At 40.1% G+C, this 22,144-nt stretch overlaps 2 protein-coding genes and 1 pseudogene across 2 annotated transcripts; all 3 read left to right on the top strand.

Annotated features, from left to right (window-relative positions):
- The first annotated feature begins 7,532 nt into the window (after window positions 1-7,532).
- On the top strand, window positions 7,533-10,090 carry LOC101617499 (beta-defensin 12-like). Its single transcript, XM_004672941.3, has 3 exons — window positions 7,533-7,602; window positions 8,454-8,495; window positions 9,960-10,090. Exons 1-3 carry the CDS (start codon window positions 7,533-7,535, stop codon window positions 10,088-10,090), a joined length of 243 nt encoding a protein of 80 aa, XP_004672998.2.
- A 2,190-nt stretch (window positions 10,091-12,280) lies between these two features.
- LOC101617202 (beta-defensin 107A-like) lies at window positions 12,281-14,827 on the top strand. The gene is made up of 2 exons (XM_004672940.3): window positions 12,281-12,335; window positions 14,697-14,827. The coding sequence occupies exons 1-2, from the start codon at window positions 12,281-12,283 to the stop codon at window positions 14,825-14,827; spliced, it is 186 nt and encodes a 61-aa protein (XP_004672997.3).
- A 5,207-nt stretch (window positions 14,828-20,034) lies between these two features.
- Window positions 20,035-21,223, top strand: LOC123453582 (annotated as a pseudogene).
- The last annotated feature ends 921 nt before the right edge of the window (window positions 21,224-22,144 follow it).

A 22,144-nucleotide genomic window follows, 5' to 3' on the forward strand; every position in this document is an offset into this window, starting at 1 on the left:
ACTAAAGTGTCTTGATCAGTGAGGCTTATCAAAAATGAGAATATTCCCATGTACTGCTGAGTGGAGCCCACCAGCCTCAGTGGGTGTCACTCAGCCTACAGCTCACCATTCTTTCTGTTCCTGGAAAGTTCCCAAGCAGTAAAAGTGGCATGACAGAATACAGTAGGGCGGAGACGGGTGCCTGTGTGCAGGCACATATGTCAGAAGACTCTGGCATTCAGGGGTTTGGACTTATAATACTATTTACATGTGTGCAAGGTTTACAGGCATTTTTAAAATCCATAGACCTTCTAATTTCCCCTTGATTTTAATTTTATGCCTATGTTTTAATAAGCTTGAAATCAGGCACCAAAATTCATATTTTTGTGCAGAGAGGGTAAACATATGGCATTGTACTCCAATTAAGAACTTCCGAACACTGGTCAGATAGAGCCCAAATCAGATTCAAACTCTGTGAGATGTACCTACTTGGCAAACAATATGACCTCAGCACATACTTCCTTATTTATTTTATTTTATTATTTATTTATTTGTTATTTTGATTGACAACTTCCCTGATAGTAAACAATATCTCATGGTATTTCCCTCCCTTCTTCCACTTTCCCCTTTTAAACTCCACTCTCCATCATACACCCTCCCCCTCTCAATCAGTCTCTCTCTTATTTTGATGTCATGATCTTTTCCTCCTATTATGATGGCCTTGTGTAAGTAGTGTCAGGCTCTCTGAGGTCATGGATATCCATGCCATTTTGTGTCTGGAGGAGCACGTTGTAAGTAGTCGTACCCTTCCTTTGCTCTTGCATTCTTTCTGCCACCTCTTCTGCAATGTACCCTGAGCCTTGGAAGGTGTGATAGGGGTATTTCAGTGCTGAGCATTCCTCTGTCACTTCTTCTCAGCACCATTGTGCCTTCTGAGTCATCCCAAGGTCACTGCCATCTAAAAAGAGAAGGTTCTTTAACCAAAAGTGAGAATAGCATTAATATGTGGGTATGAACATTAAGAGAAATGCTTACTGGGCAGTTTGGTAAGCATATATACATTTAGCCAGACTCCAGCAGATGTTACACCCCTAGGGCTCATGACTATCCCTGTTGTAGGTTTTCAGTATCAGGAATGTATTCCCTCCCATGGAGCAGGCCTCCAGTCCAATTAGAGTGCAGTTGGTTTCCCCATAAAAGATATGCCACTATTGCACCCTTTGGCTCATTTGGCCTGGCTGGCCAAATTTAAGGCTTGCTGTTGAGTATCTTCACTGGTGATTTCTGATTTCTCTCTCTCCCATTGAACTGCATGCATCATAGCTTTTTCCAGCTTTCTGTCAGCTGGTCTACATGGAGGAGGTTTTCAGCTCAGCTCCAGCAGGATTTCTCAGTGCATTTTTTTATCTTTAGAAAGAAAGAGGGAGGGAGCGAAGGAGGGAGGGAGGGAAAGAGAGAGAGAGAGATAGAGGGAGAGAGAATGGGCACACTAGGGCCTCTAGCCAATGTAAACAAACTCCAGATCCATGCACTACCTTGTGCATCTGGCTTACATGGTACTGGGCAATTGAATCTGGGTTCTTTGGCTTTGTAGGCAAACACCTTAACTGCTAAGCCATCTTCCCAGTCCTGGATTTTTTCTCATTTTTAAAATATTTTATTTATTTTTTTAAGAGAGAGAGAGAGAGAGAGAGAGAGGGTCAGGGGGGAGAGAGAATGGGTGCACCGGGGCTTTTAGACATGGCAAACAAACTCAACATATGTTCCACTTTGTGCATCTGTCTTATGAAGGTACTGGGGAATGGAACCTGGGTCCTTAGGCTTTGTAGGCAAGTGCCTTAACTGCTGAGCAATCTCTCTATCTCTTGTTCATCAGAATTTTAAAAACTATTTTGGACAGAGAGAGAGAGAAAGGGCATGTCAGGGCCTCCTGAGTTATGAACAAACTCCAGATACATATGCCACTTTGTGCATCTGGCTTTACATGGGCACTGGGAAATTGAATCCAGACAATCAGGCTTTTTAAGCAAATGCCTTCAACTGTTGAACCTTATTCCCAGCTGTTCATCAGCTTTTTAAAAATATATATTATTTATTTATTTATTCTAAAGCAGGGTATATACATTTAGCCAGACACCAGCAGATGCTACCCATAGGGCACATACTATCCCTGTTGTAGGCTTTCAGTATCAGGACCTCCAGTCCAATTAGAGAGCAGTCAGTTTCTCCCATAACAGACAAGCCACTATTACACCCATTGGCTCATTTGGCCTAGCTAGCCAAATATAAGGCTTGCAGTGTCTACTGTTGAGTGTCTTCACTGGTAATTTCTATCTCTCCCATTAAACTACATGCAGAATGGCTTTTTCTAGCTTTCTGCCAGCTGGTCTACATGGAAGAGGTTTTCATGTTGGCTCCAGCTGGATTTCTCAGTGACCTTGCAGCACAAGTATGTGTAGTCTTCAGCAATAGGGTCTTACCATCTATTCCAGGTGGGAAAGCAAGGGCCTCAGCAATGGCCTATAATGTTTTGAGGGCATCAGGGACCTCCCTGGCCAACAACTCACTGAAAGGTATATCATCCCTGGCACTGAAAATTTTCTAGTAATGATCTATGGCTTCTGAGTGTTCCATTGCCCAAAAAGTAGGTTTCCATATGTCTTATTTGTATCCTCTTAGATTTGATTAGCCCTTCCTCCACCTTCCCTTTACTCAGTCTCTTCCCCTAACCTCACTTAGGCCTTTTCACCACTATCAATCTGTTCTTCTATTTACAGATATACAATACCCTCCTATTAGGTCCCCCTCCCTACCTTACTATTAAGTGTTTTTGTGCACCAAGATGACTTATGAGTAATCCAGTTGAAAATGTATGTGCCAGCATACATGGATGGCATTTTGTATTTATAATCACCTTTTGGGCATAGAAATACTCAGGAGACAACTGCAGATCCCCATAAGTTCCCCTCTGGGGACACCAGTTTTTCTCCTGTGTGTATACATGTGGCCCCCTGTCTCCTGATATCTCCTCTAATCAAGCACTGTACCTATGTCACACCCAAGCCATGATCAAGCCAGCCATCTCTCCACAGAGATAGGAAAAATACCAAAAACTAGACTGATTCTGTTCTTGAGTGCACTGGTTACTAAGTTTGTAGTGGGTAAGAAGTTTGTTCCTGCCGAGCTCCTGTATACCATAGTACAGTTTACCCAGTGAGGAGCTGGTAACCACCATGCATTGCCTGAGATACCAGGGGCCCAGGCTGTCTCAGGTCGTTGCTGGAAAGAGGTAGAAATAAAGAAGCAACATGGGCAATGTTGTGGTTTGATTTAGGTTCCCCCATAAACTTAGGTGTTCTGAATTCTAGGTCCACAGCTGATGGAGATTTGGAAATCAATGCCCCCTGAACGTAGTGTGTTGTTGGGGGCAGGCTTATGGGTATTATAGCCAGTGTCCCCTTGCCAGTGTTTGGCACACTCCCTTTTGCTATTTTAAATTTTATGTTGGCCAGGGGGTGATGTACAGCCTCTGCTCATGCTATTGTTTTCCCCTGCCATCATGGAGTTTCCCCTTGAGTCTGTAAGCCAAAATAAACCCTTATTCCCCCAAAGCCTCTCTTGGTCAGGTGATTTCTGCCAGCAATGTGAGTCTGACTGCAACAATAATGTTGGTACCAAAGAGTGGTGTCATTTGCTGCTAGACACGTGACTGTGTGGCTTTGGTCTTTTGGACCTGATTTCTAGGAGGGATGTGGATGAATTTGAAGACTTAACTTAAGAGACATTGTGCAGTGCTATAAGTACAGTTTGATGGGTTCTTCTGGTCAAAGTTGCAAGACCTGAATGCAGTAATAACTATGGGTTAGAATGTTTGGCTTATGAGGGTGTAAAGGAGCTTTGTCTGGACTGGGCTACAAGCAGTTTGTGTGAGAGGCTTTCTGTTATGCCCATGTCCTGGGAACTTGTGCAGGGTCTCAGTGCCTACAAACAGACTGGTGTGTGTGCAAAGGGATATGGCACAGAAAGACATCTTTGGGCTGAAACAGCTGCCCATCCCACTGCAATTATATGAAACATTACAACCATTGAGTTTGGGCCATCTGATCTGCATTGGGACAAGAGGAAGAATGTAGACTCTTTTAAAGAGGTCTGAATGCTCAGTGTCCTGTTCTTCAAAGTCTTCTTTATTCCCCCGTGGATTAACAAATTAGCACCGTGCCTGGTATTGTGGAATATAAGAAATGCAGGAAAGAGAGGGTCATTTAATTTGCAACCTGGTCTTGTGCTTTGGAAATGGCCATGGGCAATGTGAAGCAGGTTTGCTGGTTGCCTGCATGGAGACCCCATGGGGCCATGAGGATGAACCATGGATTGCAGTGGAGACCCAGTGGAGATGCCAGGACCATGAGATGGCTGCTAAGGAGAGCTGCCGGGCCCCAAATGAAGTTTTCCATGACTGTGAGTAGCCTAGCTGGAGGGGCAGAATTGGAACTCCAGAGACTTGTCGCTGGTTAGAATTATCGAACTTGGAGACTTGTCACTGACTACAGTCATAGGACTTGGAGTTACAGAGTTTGATATTTGCCCTGTTTAAATCTTGTATTGGTTAAATATGTCTTTGCTATGCCCAATGCCGTCTTTGCAGTGTGAATGTTTATTCTGTGCCATTATGGGTTTTTTTTTGGGGGGGGGTGAATCTCTTGGGGGGGTGTTGGCTCAGTTAAAAGACCTTCAATTGGGCTCGAGAGATGGATTAGTGGTTAAGTGCTTGCCTGTGAAGCTTCATGACCCAGTTCAAGGCTTGATTCCCCAGGACCCACATAAGCCAGATGCACAAGGTGGCACATGCATCTGGAGTTCGTTTGCAGTGCCTGGAGGCCCTGATATACCCATTCTCTTTCTCTTTCTCTCTCCCTCCCCCTTTCTCTCTCTGTCTGTTGCTCTAAAATAAATAAATAAAATTTAAAATATACAAAAAAGACTTTGGATTATGGGGATGTCAGGTGATTTCTGCCAGCAAATCGAACCTGACTGCAACAGGCAGGAAGCTAGGGGTGCCAGCAGTCAGTAGTGATGTGGCTAAGAGCCCTACCAGTACAGTGAGGGGGCGGGAACGATTGCTGGAACACCTGTGAGCGGAGGTTCCCAGGTCCCAGCACACCCTGCACTGTCTTCTCACTCTTAATTTGCAAGGCACGCATTCAAAGGCAGACTATCAAAATTTCAAGGCTAGCATCAGAACATTAAGATCCAAGCAGGTGGGCTGGGGACACAGTGTTTTAATTATATGCCCATGAAGCCAACCCAGGTTATAAAAAAGAATGCCTATGTACTCAAAGTCCTCCATTCTCCATGCATGCCCACCTCTGAAACCGAAATATTTATAAACCGTAGAAAAAATATTCAAATGTTAGAGGAATGGTCAGCTCCCACTAGGCTTCCTTTTAAGTCAGGGGAGGCTGAATACAAACTAATGGGTATGAAAAGGGGTTTCTAGTGAGTTTCTGGAAGGCATATAGAAAATATACAAATGTTATAGTAGTAATAACAATCACTTTGTCCCATACACAGTCCTCTGAGATACCCTATGAGGTAGATAACATTATTATATCTTAATTTTAAGAATAAGGAAGTAGAAGTGGAAATATTAAGCAGTAAGTGTGTGTGTGTGTGTGTGTGTGTGGTATGGTGTGGGTAGCAATATGCATATGAATATCTGATGTTCCCCCTCAATACCCTCAGAGGCCAGGAAAGAATGTCAGATATTCCCCTTCCATTGTTCATAGCTCATCTACCTAGTTTTCCTCGAGGACTCTCTCTTACCATGTTTTGTTTTGGTTTATTTTGCTTTGTTTTTTATTCAGAATCCCTAATAGTCCTCTGACACCTACTCCCCACAGAACTGAGGTTGCAGAGGTATGTGACAACCCCAGCAGTTTACATGGATGCTGGGAGAATCCAAATTGGGTAGCCTTGGACCCTCTCCAGCCCTCATGCTTACATGGGAAGCATGTTTAAACACTGAGCCATCTTGCCATCCCCTGCCCAAGGTATTCTACTTGGTAGGTATCTGGTAGACTTCATAGTGTATGTTTTTTCTCTTCTTTTTTTCTTTCTTTGAAGATGAATTCTCTGCGAATGAAAAGCAAGCACTTTATCACTGACCTGCATTTCTACCCTACCCTCTTTACTTTTTATTCAGAGTTAGGATTTCACTAAGGGGCCCAAGCTGGCCTTAAACTTGCAGTCCTTCTGCCTCAGCCTCCTGAATAGCTGGGCTTACAGGCACTTGCCACTAGGCCTGGATATATTTCTCTAATTATTTTATTTTGCATCCCAGAATGAACAACAAACCATCATGTAATGATGAGCTACAAGGTAAAAATAAGCTGGACTTACTTGGGGACCAGGCAGTGACACAAATATTACTTTTAATACTCATAATTTAAAAAAATTTATTTATGTGTATGTGTTTGGTCACACTTGTGCCATAGTGTACAAGTGAAGGTCAGAGGTCAGCTCCAACCTTCATTGAGACTGAGTCTCTTGCCACTTTAGGTCAAAGTCTGAGCTACCCTATGAACTTCAGCTTCTCCTGGCTCTTCCTGCCATTGTCATAGGCAGGCGGGGATTACAGAGACATGCTCCACATTGCCTCCAGTTTTACATGCATGATGAGGAGTCAATTTTGGGTCAACAGGCTCTGCAAGCAAGTAACTTTAACTACTTCAGCCCCAATATGTCTTTAAAAAATAATTTTATTTACTTATGTGTGAGGAGAGGGGGAGAGAGAGAGAGAGAGAGAGAGAGAGAGATGATTATGAGCATCCCAGAGCCTCTTGTCCCTGAAAAAAAACCTCCAGACACAGGTGCCACTTGGTGCATCTGCCTATATGTAGATACTAGGGAATTGAACCCAGGCTGGCAAGCTTTGCAAGCAATCACTTGTAACCACTGAGTAACCTCACCAGCACCATACTCATGTTTTTTAATGTGTAAAGGGTTCTAATTGTAACTTTGGTCTATTTGTGATATCTTCCAAGTATAGTATTCAAAGCTAATTTGGCAAAATAGTAGTTACTCTTCCCTTTCTGTTTGTCAGGTTCCTTCAGGACCTTCCCAGACTCTGTCAGCAAACACTTCTGCATCAGAGTCACATTAGGTCCTGATAACAACCTGGAGAGGCAAGTAGAATGTGTCCATTGGCCCTTGTTTCCCTACACCCCAACATTAAGGCTGAAAGGTATGAGGACAACAACCAGTTGTTCTCTGGATTCCTACAGCAGAAATGTACCCAACCCATAGTCTTCCAGGTCCTAGCCAGGTATTCATTTCATTTTATGGACCAGTCAGCCACCCCAAAAGTAAGGCTTGGTGGGTCCTAAGGTTGTTTACCATGGCCTCAGCCCTTGATCCTGAGAAATGGAGCGTGTAGTGGCTTTCTGTATTGATCTGCTTCACTGAACAAAAGCATATCCCTGGCTGCCAATATAAATGCTTTCTGTCTTCTCAGAGAAATCTGGTATTATCATCTGAAGCTTTTCCCCTCAAAGATGGCCCCAAGCAGAAAGCCCTTTTATTTTGGTTTGGCTTTGTTCTTCATTTTAGCTCAACTGCTATCAGGTAAATAAAAATCAATGGAATTTAATGGTGTTATGAGGCAGATCATAAACTTTATGATTCCTCTATGTAGCACTCTGAAACTGAGAGGAATGGTCAGCTCCCACTAGGCTTCTCATGGGAATGTCATGGGCCTGTAATGACATTTTCTTTGTGTTTGTATGTATGTGAATGCATGCATAGCTGTGTTTGGTACATGAGTGTGTGTGTGTGTGTGTATGTATGTGTGTGTGTGTGTGTATGCATGTGGAGGCCAGAGGACAACCCCAGAAGTAGTTCCTCAGGTGATATTTTCTCTGTGTTTGTATGTGTGTGAGTGTATGCATAGATGTGTGCAGGTATGTGTGTGTACATGCATGTGGGGGCCAGAGGACAACCTCAGGAATTGTTCCTTAGCAGCTTTCCAATTGCTTTTACAATACAGGGTCTCTCATTGGCCTGAAACTCATCATGTAAGCTAGATTGCCTAGCCAATAAGTCCCAGAGATCCTCCGGTCTCTGTCTCTCTAGCACTGGAATTATAGATGCAGTGCACCACACCTGTGTTTTGTTTTACATGAATACTAGTGATTGAACTCAGGTCCTCATGTTTACAAGGCAAATACTTGACTAATTAAACTATCTACCTCCTGTAGTGACATTTTCTAAGAACCAGCTAAGGCATGTAGTATCTTTTAAAGATATACACTGGTCTTACTGGTTACCAGACGTATGGGACTTGAGAAATAGGATAAAAATGGCAACTGTCATCAAAAATCCCCAGGCAGCAAGGTCACATGTGTAAATCCTCTTTTATTCAATGGCATTTCTTGTACTGATATTCTTTTCTAACATGCATTTTGTTTTTAATTCAGGATGCTTAGCAGGACTTGAACATTCCCAGTCATTTCCAGGAGGTAAAATAATTCCCTTATATATACCTTTTCCTTTGGGGACTCAGGACCTGTTAGTTCTCCATGTCCTTGACTTGCAGAGCCAAGGAAGGTTTGCAATTGTGGAAATAGAGTTGCCTATATTCCAGTGTACTGACTCCATGTTCTGTTCTTCTTACAGACAGAATCATGTTTGGAGTTTTCCATTCTCAGAAGTGTATTTTGCAATTGGACCATCATTTTTAAAACTTTTTTGACATAATACATATATTTTCACAAGGTGCCCTGATCATAACTTCCTACCACCTTCTTTTGTTCCCTCTCCATTGCCCCTGACAATGAATCCGTTCTTTCCAATTAGTTCTTCTTCTATTTTGGTATCAGTTTTTTTGCCCTTGTGTAGATAGCATCAGACACTGTGAAGTCTTGAATGCAACAGCCATTTCCTATCTGGAAGATAGCATTCCAAAGCACTCCTCCCCATCTTTTGACTCTTGCATTTTTTCTATCACGTCTTCCACTGTAGTCCCTCAATCTTTGATGGTGTGATAAAGATGTCTCTCAATGTAGAACACTTCACTTTGGCCATAGAAAAATGTACCCAGTGACTTTTCCCATTGCCATGAGAACACACTTTCTCATACAATCTCAGTCTGATATGACCTATCACAAATATTTGTTTCTGGAACAAGGAAGATCAAGTAGAATAGTGAGGGTGGGTTGAGAAAACCCACATTCATTACAAAAGGTCTATTTGTAGTTAACCACAGACCTTTGTGTGTGTAGAGTCTTCCTATATGGGAAAATAGAAAGTTGTAAACATAATTGAAAGAAAGGTTAGAATATCCTTAACTAATGAACAAAATTTAAGAGTTTAGACAACACTGCAGAATAAGATACATACAAAATGTTTCTAATAGAGTGTTGACTGTGCCAGGCCCTTATTAACACTAGCATATGGAGTACATAATCTCATCTTCAGAGTCCCCTTGTAGGTAGGTACAGTTATAGCACAAATATCACATAAGCTATTTTATTTGATCATTAAGCAAATTAAAGATGTTGATATATAGTCCTCAAATGTCTACCAAATAAATAAGACAGCCCAAACAAGAACAGAGCCTAAAAATCTTAACTCCATCTTTAACAATCTTTCCAAAACCATAAAGTATCCTTCCTACTTTACGTAGCAAATGCTCAATGATATTAGGCAGGCATTTGTATGTTTCTTTTTGATTATGTTATTGTGTCTGCCACTCACTTTTGTCCATGCATGCATGTAAACATTTGGAGATGGTGGTTATCACTTATTTTCATAACTCTAGCTCCATACAGTGACAAGCAGGAGCTATTTCAACTTCTTAGCAGTTCTTGAAAGTGCTCTTCATTATTACACATGGGAACCTCTCAATTGTGGTGACCTTAGGCATACTCCTCCCTTACCCCCCCCCCCCCAGTAAGCATTTCACTGGCTCCTTCTTGGCACAGGTGAGTTTGCTGTGTGCGAGACATGCAGGCTCGGTCGGGGCAAATGCAGGAAGGAGTGCAAGCAAGATGAGAAGATTGCAGGAAATTGTAAGCTGAACTTTTTCTGCTGCCGGCTGAAGGTTTATGAATGAAACATTCTCCCTACTGACCACAGAAGCAAGACTGGAGGGGCACTCAATGCAGAGAAGGCTGGATAGATTCTCAAGAAGCGATATTGCTTAATATGGTGACAAACCAAATGTATTTTAGGGCTGTTCTCATTTTGCCCTACCCTTGTATTTGTTTCTTTGCTTAGTTTTAATTTTCAGATGATAAAAATATAGACCTGAGTGAGTCCTTAATGGCTCTTCATTCAGATAGCACTGTGAGGTGTTTATAAATTTTTTCCAAGCATATCAGACATCATTCAAGATTATCTGAAATAAATTTATTATCCTTATTTGTGCCTCAAGAAATTGAGATGCAGGGAGTCTGTTATTTACTTAAAGGTATGTTCAAGCCCAAGTAGTAATTTTCATATAACTAATATAGTTGACACCATAGATAGATAGATAGATAGATAGATAGATAGATAGATAGATAGATATAGATATAGTTAGAGATAGATATAGATATATGGAGTGACAATTCTCCAGAATAAAATATATTCTTTTATCCACTTAATTTTTTGATACAGTTATCTATTGTTATTCATTAATTGTAACAATTATATCTCAGTCTTGGCAACACTCTCTCATTAGATGTCCATATTAAATTCTTTCTGTACAACTTATGTAGGAAACTGTCTCATTAAAATTTTTGTTACTTTTTTGCGTGTGTGTTTTTTGAGGGGTTATGAATGTATACATGTGGGTATGCATGTGGATGCCAGAGGTTGGAATCAGGTGTCTCTGAATCACTCTGCTCTCCATTCTACTTTTTTGGAACAGGGTCACTAACTGAACCTATAGCTCAATAACTTGGATAGATGTTTATTCTCATAGATGAGTACAGCTCTCAATCTTAGCCTAGGCTCTGTATGGCTGGGCATAGTTGGACATAACTCTGTCTTGGGCTCATGGGTAGATAACAGTTCGATGTTGGCTTTACTCCTCACGAAAAGCACACTCACACTTCAGACTCCATAGTGGTACAGTTTACTCAGAGCTTTGTTTTGTGAGGGTTTATGTCCCACACCAGTTCATATGCCAGGGTCTTGGCTGATACTTCTGATTTGTCATCTTAAACACTTTTCTAGTGCCTGGTCCTGTCCTGTTGTTCTAAATTCACAAACAGGGTAGATTTTGTTTTATTTGTTTAGCTCTTCTCTGTGCCACATCAAAATTGTAAGTAATTCATTCTCTTTTTGGTCCCAAAACTACATTTCATCTTTTCTCCAAAGTATGCCTGGCTTTATTTCAGCTTCAAATTCTTTAGGTGGGTTTCTTTTTATTTCCCAGAGCTTAACTAGCTATCAGTGACAGAACTGGTCTGTGCGGAGGTCACCTCACTTTATTGAAAATAAAACTTCTAGGCTTTCATTCTCTGTGATAACTCTTCCACCTAAGATCCTCAACTCCTTTGTATTTAGGATAAAATCAGTATCTTTTAGTACTCCATATCCATGTTATAAAATCACACTTGGGTAATGCCACACAAATGTTTGTTGAAGGAATATTAACAATTATCCTTATTTTTTAATTTGTATAAACTGTAAACAATAATTCCTATTTAATCCATTCCTATTTAATCTCTTGACTAGTCATGAATTGTCCTAAGTATACCACTTTCAATTAGTAAATCAACACATATATTTTGAGCACTTATGGATACAAAATGCTGATATAAGAAATGATTGGAAAAAGTGACAATCAAGCACTTTTCTTTTATGGACTGAGTGTCTGTTGGTGGGAGCTAATGTTTTATAAGCTAAAAATCTAAAAAAAAAAAAATTATGCCAGGTACCAATTAGCTAAGAACTGATAAATAAGAGCAAGTTATATGCAAATGTTAATGCAGAAATAAAATGAGTAGGTCATTTTGTAAAAGTAGTGATATTTGAGATGGGACTTGCAAAGATAAATGGGAGAAGCCTAGGCAGGAAAAAGGAATAGCAGATTTGAGGCAGGAAGACAAGGTTCTTTGTCTGCATTTCCTTCTCTAAATATGACTTAGACAAAATCCAGTCTGTGAGCCCACACACTATCCAGTGACGCATGAACAATAGTTCTTTCTTAATGCCATCTTATGGCAGTAGAAAGTGTCTGAGTCAACTGTCCTTGATAAAGAGCTGAACTCCCAGTGAGTGCACCTCCATCTTCTCTCCACTGACGCTTTCAGCCATGAGAATCTTCACCATTTTTGCTGAACTCATTCTTCTTGGTCAAATTTGCCCAGGTAAGAAGAAAATCCTTGGAGAAGTAAGGTGGTACTTTGTTCGGGATCTGTCTTTTGAAAAGAAAGTTCAACTTTAGTTAAAAAAAAATCATTCATCCATATGACCTACAAAAGTCTCTGGCCAAAGTAGTGACTGGTAAATGTTTTCTGAACTCATAAATGAAATAATTAAACCACACCAAATCATATCACTTCCAACAAGAGGGACATCTACTAAATTCCTTCATAGCTTGAAGCACCAAGAAGTTTAGACTTCTTTATATGTTTAGATTTATTTTATAGTTGTGTAATCTTCAACACATCTCAGTATATGCCAAAAGAGCTTTTAACCTGAGAGGAAATAATCAGAGGTCACCTCTAAACACACTTAATAATTTAGGTATAGAAAGCATTTGTAGCCTGAATTAAAGTTAGTAATAGGTATGTAATTGATCATTTCCCCATGTCTCATTACAAGGGCCAAATATCATATTACTTCAGACCTTCTGTTGGCCCTCACATATGAATGGGAAATTATCACTCACATCTTGATTTACTCACTCTCTTTGCTCAATACAATCATGGTGTTTCCTAAGAAAGCTTTATGGCCAGATGCCCAGTTCTCCTAAACCTTCCTTCATTCTTTCTGTTGGGTAACCTTTCTTATTGCAGTTTCTTGATGAATACCAAAGATCCTGTCCCTTCATGACTGCTGAACTTCTACTATTTTTTTTTCTTTTGGTATTGGAGACTGAATACAGGGCTTGTGTTTGGTAGGCAAGCTCTTTCAAACTCTACTATTCTCTATTTTGTGTGTTATTTTTGGTTGCTCTAGCAAATCAATAGATATTAAATGTGTACTTGCCACTTACAAGATATTGTTCTGAGCACTGTAATTAATTATGTTAAGACATAGTCTTTGCCTTTAATTTTCTTGAACTTTATTAGTCTTTTGTTGATAAAAAATAGATTTACTATAAGAGTAAAATCATTCAGCAAATTTAAATTGTATAATAATGTGAATGTGTGAGACAGGAAGATATACACATACCTTTAACACAAAACTGTTTTCCAAAATACCATAAAAGATGCAAAAAATTAAGAGAAGTCATGAAAATGGAAGCTTGACAGTAGCTCAGAAATACAGAAAGGGTTCTTGGGAAATGGGGTTTGCAATGAATTTTAAAATCTTACATAACTAGAACTGAAGAACAGCCACAGAATGGTGTCCTTATGCTTGAAGCTGTCACTTATAAAGTTATTGCACTAGCTTCTGCCTTTCACCTCTTTATGTAGATATCAGGCAATGGATATAAGATAGAAAAGTACATTGTAATCTGTGTTCTCCATCTTCTCCCACCAGGACTCCAATTTATTCATATCAACGTATAGAAGCAGGTGCCTAATATCTTGCTTTCTCTAAGCTTCAGTCCATTCGTATTTGTACCCAATTATAATAATGGACTAAAATTATAGCCACGATTACCTCAATAATCACATAGACTCCCAGAGCTGGGAGTGATTTTTTGATCAATTTGAAAAAACATAGATTATTAGGTCAATCTATTTAGTACTGTACCTTTTTAAATTATTTATTTGAAAGAGACAGAGAAAGAAAGAGGGAGAGAGAGAGAGAGAGAGAGAGAGAGAGAGAAAGAGAGAGAGAGAGGGAGGGAGGGAGGGAGGGAGGGAGGAAATGGGCACACTAGGGCCTCTAGCCACTGCAAACAAACTGAAGACGTGCCACCTTGTACATCTAGCTTACATGGGTACTGGGAAATTCAACCTGGGTCCTTAGGCTTTGCAGGCAAGTGCCCTAACCAAGCCATATCTCCAGCCCCCAAATTTTAATTTTAATAGTTATAAACTATTTGAATTCTGTGCTTCAATTTCCTTTCTGTAAATGAGAATAATCAGAAGGTTGTTTGGGTTAGTTTTATATTTAAAACTATGAAAGTCTAAGATTACCTGACAATGTATATAGTCTATTATTTATCTGCCTACAATGTAAACTTCACATACTTTAAATTTTTCTATATATCAGACACTATTAATTTGAAAATACTAAGAAAATATTATGGAAAAGATTGTTTGTGGAATTAATAAATACAGTGACATCTTCATAGAAAGAGGCAGTCATTTTCTATATAATCTATGATTTGGGCTGATAAATTGCTTTATCTTTCCTAATTCATTAGTAAGAATATTACATATACTTTAGTGAAAATCTGAGGACAGACACATCTGTTTATATAATATCTGCCTATATGCTGTCTTTAAAAGATTTTTTTGTAATGAAGAACTCTGAATTTGCCTTATGATGTTATTTTGCTTCTACATACAAATGACAGGGTAAATAAACCAACTACTTTCTTCACTTAGCCAGGGGAGCTGTTTCGAAAAGAATACAATGTGCAAAACTGAATGATCGCTGTGAAGTTGAATGCCTTACCTTCAAAGTCAAGATTGGGGGATGTAGAGCTGACCTAACACCACTGTGCTGCAAGCAATGACAGAAACATTAAAAATCAAGTACAATCTACAAGAATGGAAACAGAGAAGAATCTCACAATGTCTGTGGTATTAGTATAGTGAACCACCTTGGCTCTCCAAGTTTTGAACTTTCTGAAGCCAAATCAGTGTAGTTTCTAACAGTGGATGGAGATGCCCTTCCTAGGGTTGAGTTTCTCCTGGACCAACCCTATGAATGGTTCACCTTTGCATACCATCTTCCTGGCAAAAAAAAGAGGGGGGGGAACACCTGAGCCACAAGACACTGAAGAGGGTATCATGAAGACTAACCTTAATCTTCTACAGCTTCTCTCTCTCTGTCTCTCTCTAACTCTTTTATATTAGTTATATTATTCTTCCTTTTATTAGTGGGCACTGACCTGTAACTCCCAGTACCAGCATGTGGCTATCATCCACAATGAGCTTTAGATCAGAGAGACCTACAAGGTTTCCTAAAAGAAAGACAGATTGCTGTCAGAGTACTTGATGACCCACCAAAGGTTAGTGGAAAGACCCTACTGCTGAAGACACCTTATGCAATTGACATGTAAAATGGAATGGCATGGCTGGAAGCTGGAAGAGAGCCAGTCCCCAGACAGTCAGCATGTCTAGTGGCAGAAGGTGCTACATGGGCGATTGGGGTAAAATGACCAATATATGTCCAAGCAACTCATGGTCTAACCTACTTAGCAGCAAATAACCTGTTGTGATGCTCACACAAGTGCAATAGTGGGGCACAGCCATGGTGGGAAACCAAGTATTCTTGATTTGGCTAAATAATCACCTCAGTGGTATGGGACCCATAGCTGGAGCTGGGAAACAAGTCAGAACCATATCCAAACATAAGCCCACTCTCCATTATCAAGCTACCACCAATCATGGGCTACAAGAGGTCCTACACCTATTAAATTCTCTATTAAAAAAAAGTAAGGGGACTGGAGAGATGGCTTAGTGGTTAAGCACTTGCCTGTGAAGCCTAAGGACCCCAGTTCGAGGCTCGGTTTCCCAGGTCCCACGTTAGCCAGATGCACTAGGGGGCGCATGCATCTGGAGTTCGTTTACAGAGGCTGGAAGCCCTGGCGCGCCCATTCTCTCTCTCTTCCTCTATCTGTCTTTCTCTCTGTATCTGTCGCTCTCAAATAAATAATTTTTTTTAAAAAAAAAAAGTAAGGGATATCTCATTTGTCTGATGCTAACTTCTCTTTTTCAGATAGACATAGATCCTAAAGAGACAGCCACCCCATCATACCTCAAAAGAGCCCCAGCTGAAACTAAGAACAATTGGGGAAACAAGAAAAAGAATAGCACAAAACACTGAGAGGTAAGTAATCACAATTTTATAATAACTGACTACTGCCCCCACATAATGCATAACCCACAATTCCCATGGGATTGACCTGCATTCCCAATAAGGAAGACCTCTTCATAAAAGGAGCAGGAAGGAGGGAAATGGTGGTACCAACATGTGATGTTTACATACAAACTAATGTCCATATCTAATAATTAAAAAATATGTGTGTTACCCTACAAAAATAAAAATAAATAAATATATAAAAGAGTTAAGGAGCTGGAGAGATGGCCTAGTCATTAAGATGCTTGCTTGCAAACCCCAAGGACCTGGATTCAATGCCCTAGGACCTACATAAAACCAGATGTACAAAGTGGCACATGCATCTGGAGTTCATTTGCAGAGACTGGAGGCCCTGGAATACCCATCCTCTCTGTCTCTGTCTTCTATCTCTCCCTGCTTGACAATAAAAATAAATAAAACATCTTTTTTAAAAAAAGTTAAACCTTCCTCATTATATTTTAGAACTTCTTGTGTCTTTATCCAATCCACTGCTTTAACTGAGTTTATTGTGATAATGTTGAAATTGCTAGTGAAATTGATAATGAAAATACTGCCACATCAACTCCTTAGACTACATAAGAATGGAAAATTCCTGATACTAGGAAAAATGGAAACACATAGTTACATAGTTTTTTGTAAATGAGAAAGACAAAAAGTACAATATGGAGGGTCAGAATACTGGCAGTGTGATGGTCTTAGTGTGGTCAATGGAGAGATAGAAAAGAGAGGGGGAGTGGGAGGAAAGTTAATCAAAAGTTGAGACATTATGAATAAGCCATATGGAAACCTATTTCTTCACTAGTTAGTAATATGTATGTTAAAAAAGAGGGAATTTGGTCAGACTTATCTTGTGAAGATGGATAATGTACCCAGAAGCCACTTATAATTAAGATTTTCTTTAGGTGATGATGGCCACTTGGGTTAGACAAAGCTCATGAAGACTCATAAACACTGCTGAGAAGAAGTAAAAGTGAAGTCTTCAGCATTTAGACATCTCCATCACAGCCTCCAAGGCTCAGGAATGTTGCTGAAAGAGGTGGTAGAAAGAATATAAGAGCCACAGGAAGGGGAGGAGTGGTCACAATGCTGTCTTCCAGACTCAAAATGGCCTTAATATCCATGACCACACAGTGGCTGACACTGCCTACACAAGACCTACATATTAAGAGGGTAAAATGTTGACAATAATATAGAACTAGTTGGGAAGAAGAGGGAATTCAGTGGAGGGGAGATTTTGGAGAGGGGGGGAAGTGGAGTGCTGTAAGGGTATTATGATTATGGTATGTTGCCTATATTTATGGAAGTTGTTAATAAAAAGTTTTTTGAAAGTTAAAAACAACTTGTATGCATGAACACTTGTTCTACAGAACACATGTAGAGATCTGAGGACAACTTTTGGGAATTAGTCTTTGCAGTCTACTTCATTTGAGGAAAGATTTCTGTTTATGGATTTCATTCTGTTCTTTGCTGTACTTGGAGTTGAGTTTTCAAGAAATTCTCCTGGGGACTTCCAGTTAAGATGGCGGCATAGGTACCACTCCAGAGCAGCCTAGGGGGGAAAGTCAAAAAAAACAGCAAAATACGTACTTTTACTAAAAAGTGAGGAGCATAGGAAATTGAAATGGCAGTGGTGAAGTAGGAGAGATCCAGAGCATCCAGAGCCCACACAGAAGCAGCTCCAGCAGGTCTGTGGGAATGTGGCACAGGAACGTGGCAGTGGCATGCCAGCCAGCTGCCAGGCTCAGCTTGAGCCACAGGAAAAGCTAGATGAGGGGATTTTCCACTCACACCGCAGCTCTCCGCAAACTCAAGAAACGTGAAGGGAGAACGGCAGTGAACAATGGAGGAGCAGATCACAAGGCAGAAGAACACATGGAACAGTGAGAGAATTAGAATAGCATCGGAAGCCTCCCCTCCCCCACCGCCAATGCCCAGCTCCAGTGAACAGAGCAGCGGTCCAGGAACCTGGCCATGCCTACTTGAACTGACAGTGGGATTCAAGCAGAAGCAGACAGAGACCAAAATCATCCCAAAAGGAAACTGGGATTACACCAGGTCAGTACCCGCCTAATAAACCTGGTCTATAGGCCTGAAACAGAAGTGCTAATTGCAACTTTCATATCAGGATAAATTATATGTTAAATCTGATGGATGGTCAGATTTGCCATTCTTTTTTTTTAATATTTTTTTGTTCATTTTTTATTTATTTATTTGAGAGTGACAGACACAGGGAGAAAGACAGATAGAGGGAGAGAGAAAGGATGGGCGCACCAGGGCTTCCAGCCTCTGCAAACGAACTCCAGACGCACGCGCCCCCTTGTGCATCTGGCTAACGTGGGACCTGGGGAACCGAGCCTCGAACCGGGGTCCTTAGGCTTCACAGGCAAGCGCTTAACCGCTAAGCCATCTCTCCAGCCCAGATTTGCCATTCTTAAATAAGCTGTATTTTGGGCTGGTTAATTGTTGCTTCTTGATTTATGGTAGCTTTGTTTCCTCTTCTGTTATACATTAGGGAAGGGTCTTACCTGGTCACAAGCTGACTTGGAACCCTCTACAGACCAGAAATCTCCTATCATGCTCCTAAAATGGGGCCCCCAAATTCATCAAACAAACACTATTAGAACTAAGGTCACAGATAACACCAAACACAGTGGTAGTGGGTGACATTAGTTAATAAAGATAAGGAAGGTCACTTTATATTGATTAAAGGCACACTCCAACAGGAGGACATTACAATCCTAAACATATATGCACCTAACTTAGGGGCCCCCAAATTCATCAAACAAACACTATTAGAACTAAGGTCACAGATAACACCAAACACAGTGGTAGTGAGTGACTTTAACACCCAACTCTCATCAATTGACAGGTCATCCCAGGAAAAAATAAACAGAGAGGCACCTGGACTAAATGAGGTCATAGAAGGAATGGACCTAACAGATATATACAGGACATTTCATCCAAATGTGGCAGAATATACATTCTTTTCAGCAGCACATGAAACATTTTCTAAAATAGACCATATATTATGACACAAAGCAAATCTTAACAAATACAGTAAAACTGAAATAATTTCTTGCATTCTATCTGACCACAATGGAATCAAACTACAAATCAACAGTAAGAAAGGCTATAAAGCATACACAAAATCATGGAAATTAAACAACACATTACTAAATGATGAATGGGTCAATGAAGACATCAAGAAGTAAATCAACAAATTTATAGAGTCAAATGATAATGAGAACACAACATACCAAAATCTCTGGGACACAATGTAAGCAGTCATAAGAGGCAATTTATACCTTTAAGTGCCTATATTAAGAAATTAGAAAGGTTGCAAGTAAATGACCTAATGCTTCACCTTAAAGCCTTGGAAAAAGAAGCACAAGGCAAACCAAAAGTCAGTAGATGGGAAGAAATAATAAAGATTAGGGTAGAAATTAATGAAAAAGAAACAAAAAAAAAATCCAAAGAGTCAATTAAACAAAGAGTAGGTTCTTTCAAAGGATAAGCAAGATTGATAAACCCTTATCAAATCTGACCAAAAGAAAGAGAGAAGAGCCACAAATTAATAAAATTAGAGATGAAAAATGTAACATCACAACAGATGCCATAGAAATTCAAAAAATTATAGGGATATACTATAAAACCATATACTCCATAAAGTATGAAAATCTGAAAGAAATGTATGATTTCTTTGATATATATAACCTACTTAAATTAAATCAAGATGAGATTAATCACTTAAATAGACCTATAACAAGCATGGAGGTCCAAGCAGTTATCAAAAATTTCTCCACTAAAAACAGCTTAGGGCTCCTGCCTGGTGACTGCGGTTGCTGCTGCCCGTCGCCGCCATGGGCAAGTCCGATTTTCTGACCCCCAAGGCCATCGCCAACAGGATCAAATCCAAAGGTCTGCAGAAGCTGCGCTGGTATTGCCAGATGTGCCAGAAGCAGTGCCGGGAGGAGAATGGCTTTAAGTGTCATTGTATGTCTGAATCTCATCAGAGACAACTGCTGCTGGCCTCAGAAAATCCTCAGCAGTTTATGGATTATTTTTCAGAGTAATTCCGCAACGACTTTCTAGAACTTCTCAGGAGGCGTTTTGTCACTAAGAGAGTCCACAACATCGTCTACAACGAGTACATCAGCCCCCGCGAGCACATCCACATGAACGCCACGCAGTGGGAAACGCTGACGGACTTCACTAGGCCGCTGGGCAGAGAGGGCTTATGTAAAGTGGATGAGACACCAAAAGGCTGGTACATTCAGTACATAGACAGAGATCCAGAAACGATTCCCCGGAAGCTGGAATTAGAAAAAAAAGAAGAAACAAGACCTCGATGATGAAGAAAAAACTGCCAAGTTTATTGAGGAACAAGTGAGAAGAGGGCTGGAGGGGAAGGAGCAGGAGGTCCCTGTTTTTACAGAATTAAGCACAGAGAATGATGAAGAAAAAGTTACGTTTAATCTGAACAAAGGAGCATGTGGCTCAGTGGCGACCTCTTCCAAGTCCAGTTCTTTGGGACCAAGTGCATTGAAGACACTCGGGAGTGCTGCCTCAGTGAAGCAGAAAGACTCGTGGCAGAGCTCAGCTCAGTCTAAAGAGAAGAAGAAAAAGAAGTCTGCACTGGATGAAATCATGGAGATTGAAGAGGAAAAGAAAAGAACTGCCCGAACAGACTACTGGCTACAACCTGAAATCATTGTGAAAATCATAACTAAAAAACTTGGAGAGAAATATCACAGGAAAAGGGGAGTTGTGAAGGAAGTAATTGACAAGTACACAGCTGTTGTAAAGATGATTGATTCTGGAGACAGGCTGAAACTTGACCAGACTTATTTAGAGACAGTAATTCCAGCACCAGGAAAAAAAAAGAATTCTAGTTTTAAATGGTGGCTACAGAGGAAATGAAGGTACCCTTGAATCCATCAATGAGAAGACTTTTTCAGCTACTATAGTTATTGAAACTGGTCCTTTGAAAGGATGCAGAGTTGAAGGAATTCAATATGAAGATATATCTAAACTTGCCAGAGTTTGAACAGTTATTAACAACATTAACTCCAAAGCATCAAATTGATGATTGTCAAGCCACTATGAGACTCTACTGTATTAGGGTATTTATTTACATAAAACAAATGGACTTATTTAAATATTACTGTATAGTTGTTAGCTGAAAATCCAATTGTGTCTCCTAAAATGTCAAAACTCTGTAGTTTTATCTTTGTAATATTTTCTTGATGATTTCTATCATTATATGTAAAAAGTAAAAAAAAAAAAAAACTGCTTAGGCCCAGATGGATTCACTGCTGATTTTACCAGACCTTCAGGTAAGAACTAACACCATTGCTTCTTTTCCATAAAATAGAAAAAGAATGAATCCTACCAAACTCCTTCTAAGAAGCCAGCATCACCCTGATGCAAAACCAGGAAAAGATAGAACAAGAAAAGAAAATTACTGACCAATCTCCCTCATGAACATAGATGCAAAAATTCTCAATAAAAATATTGGCAAACAGAATACAAGAAACAGAATACAAGAATATATCAGAAAGATCATTCACCCTGACCAAGTAGGCTTTATCCCAGAGATGCAGAGATGGTTCAACATACCCAAATTGATAAACGTAATACATTATCTAAATGGACTGAAGGACAAAAATCACATGATCATCTCATTAGAGGCAGATAAACCATCTGACAAAATCAACAACCCTTCATGATAAAAGTCCTACAGAGACTGGGAATAAAAGGAACATATCTCAGTATAACAAAGGCTATTTATGACAAGCCTATAGCCTGTTGGTGGGAATGCACTCTGGTCCTGTTACTAAATGGGAGAAAACTGGAAGCTTTTCCACTAACATCAGGAGCAAGACAAGGGTGTCCAATGTCCCCAATTGATTTAATATAGTACTGTCTTAGCCATAGCAATAAGGCAAGCGACACACATAAAAGAGAT

The sequence above is a fragment of the Jaculus jaculus genome, chromosome 12, assembly GCF_020740685.1.
Source record: "Jaculus jaculus isolate mJacJac1 chromosome 12, mJacJac1.mat.Y.cur, whole genome shotgun sequence".
In the NCBI taxonomy this organism is placed as follows: domain Eukaryota; kingdom Metazoa; phylum Chordata; class Mammalia; order Rodentia; family Dipodidae; genus Jaculus; species Jaculus jaculus.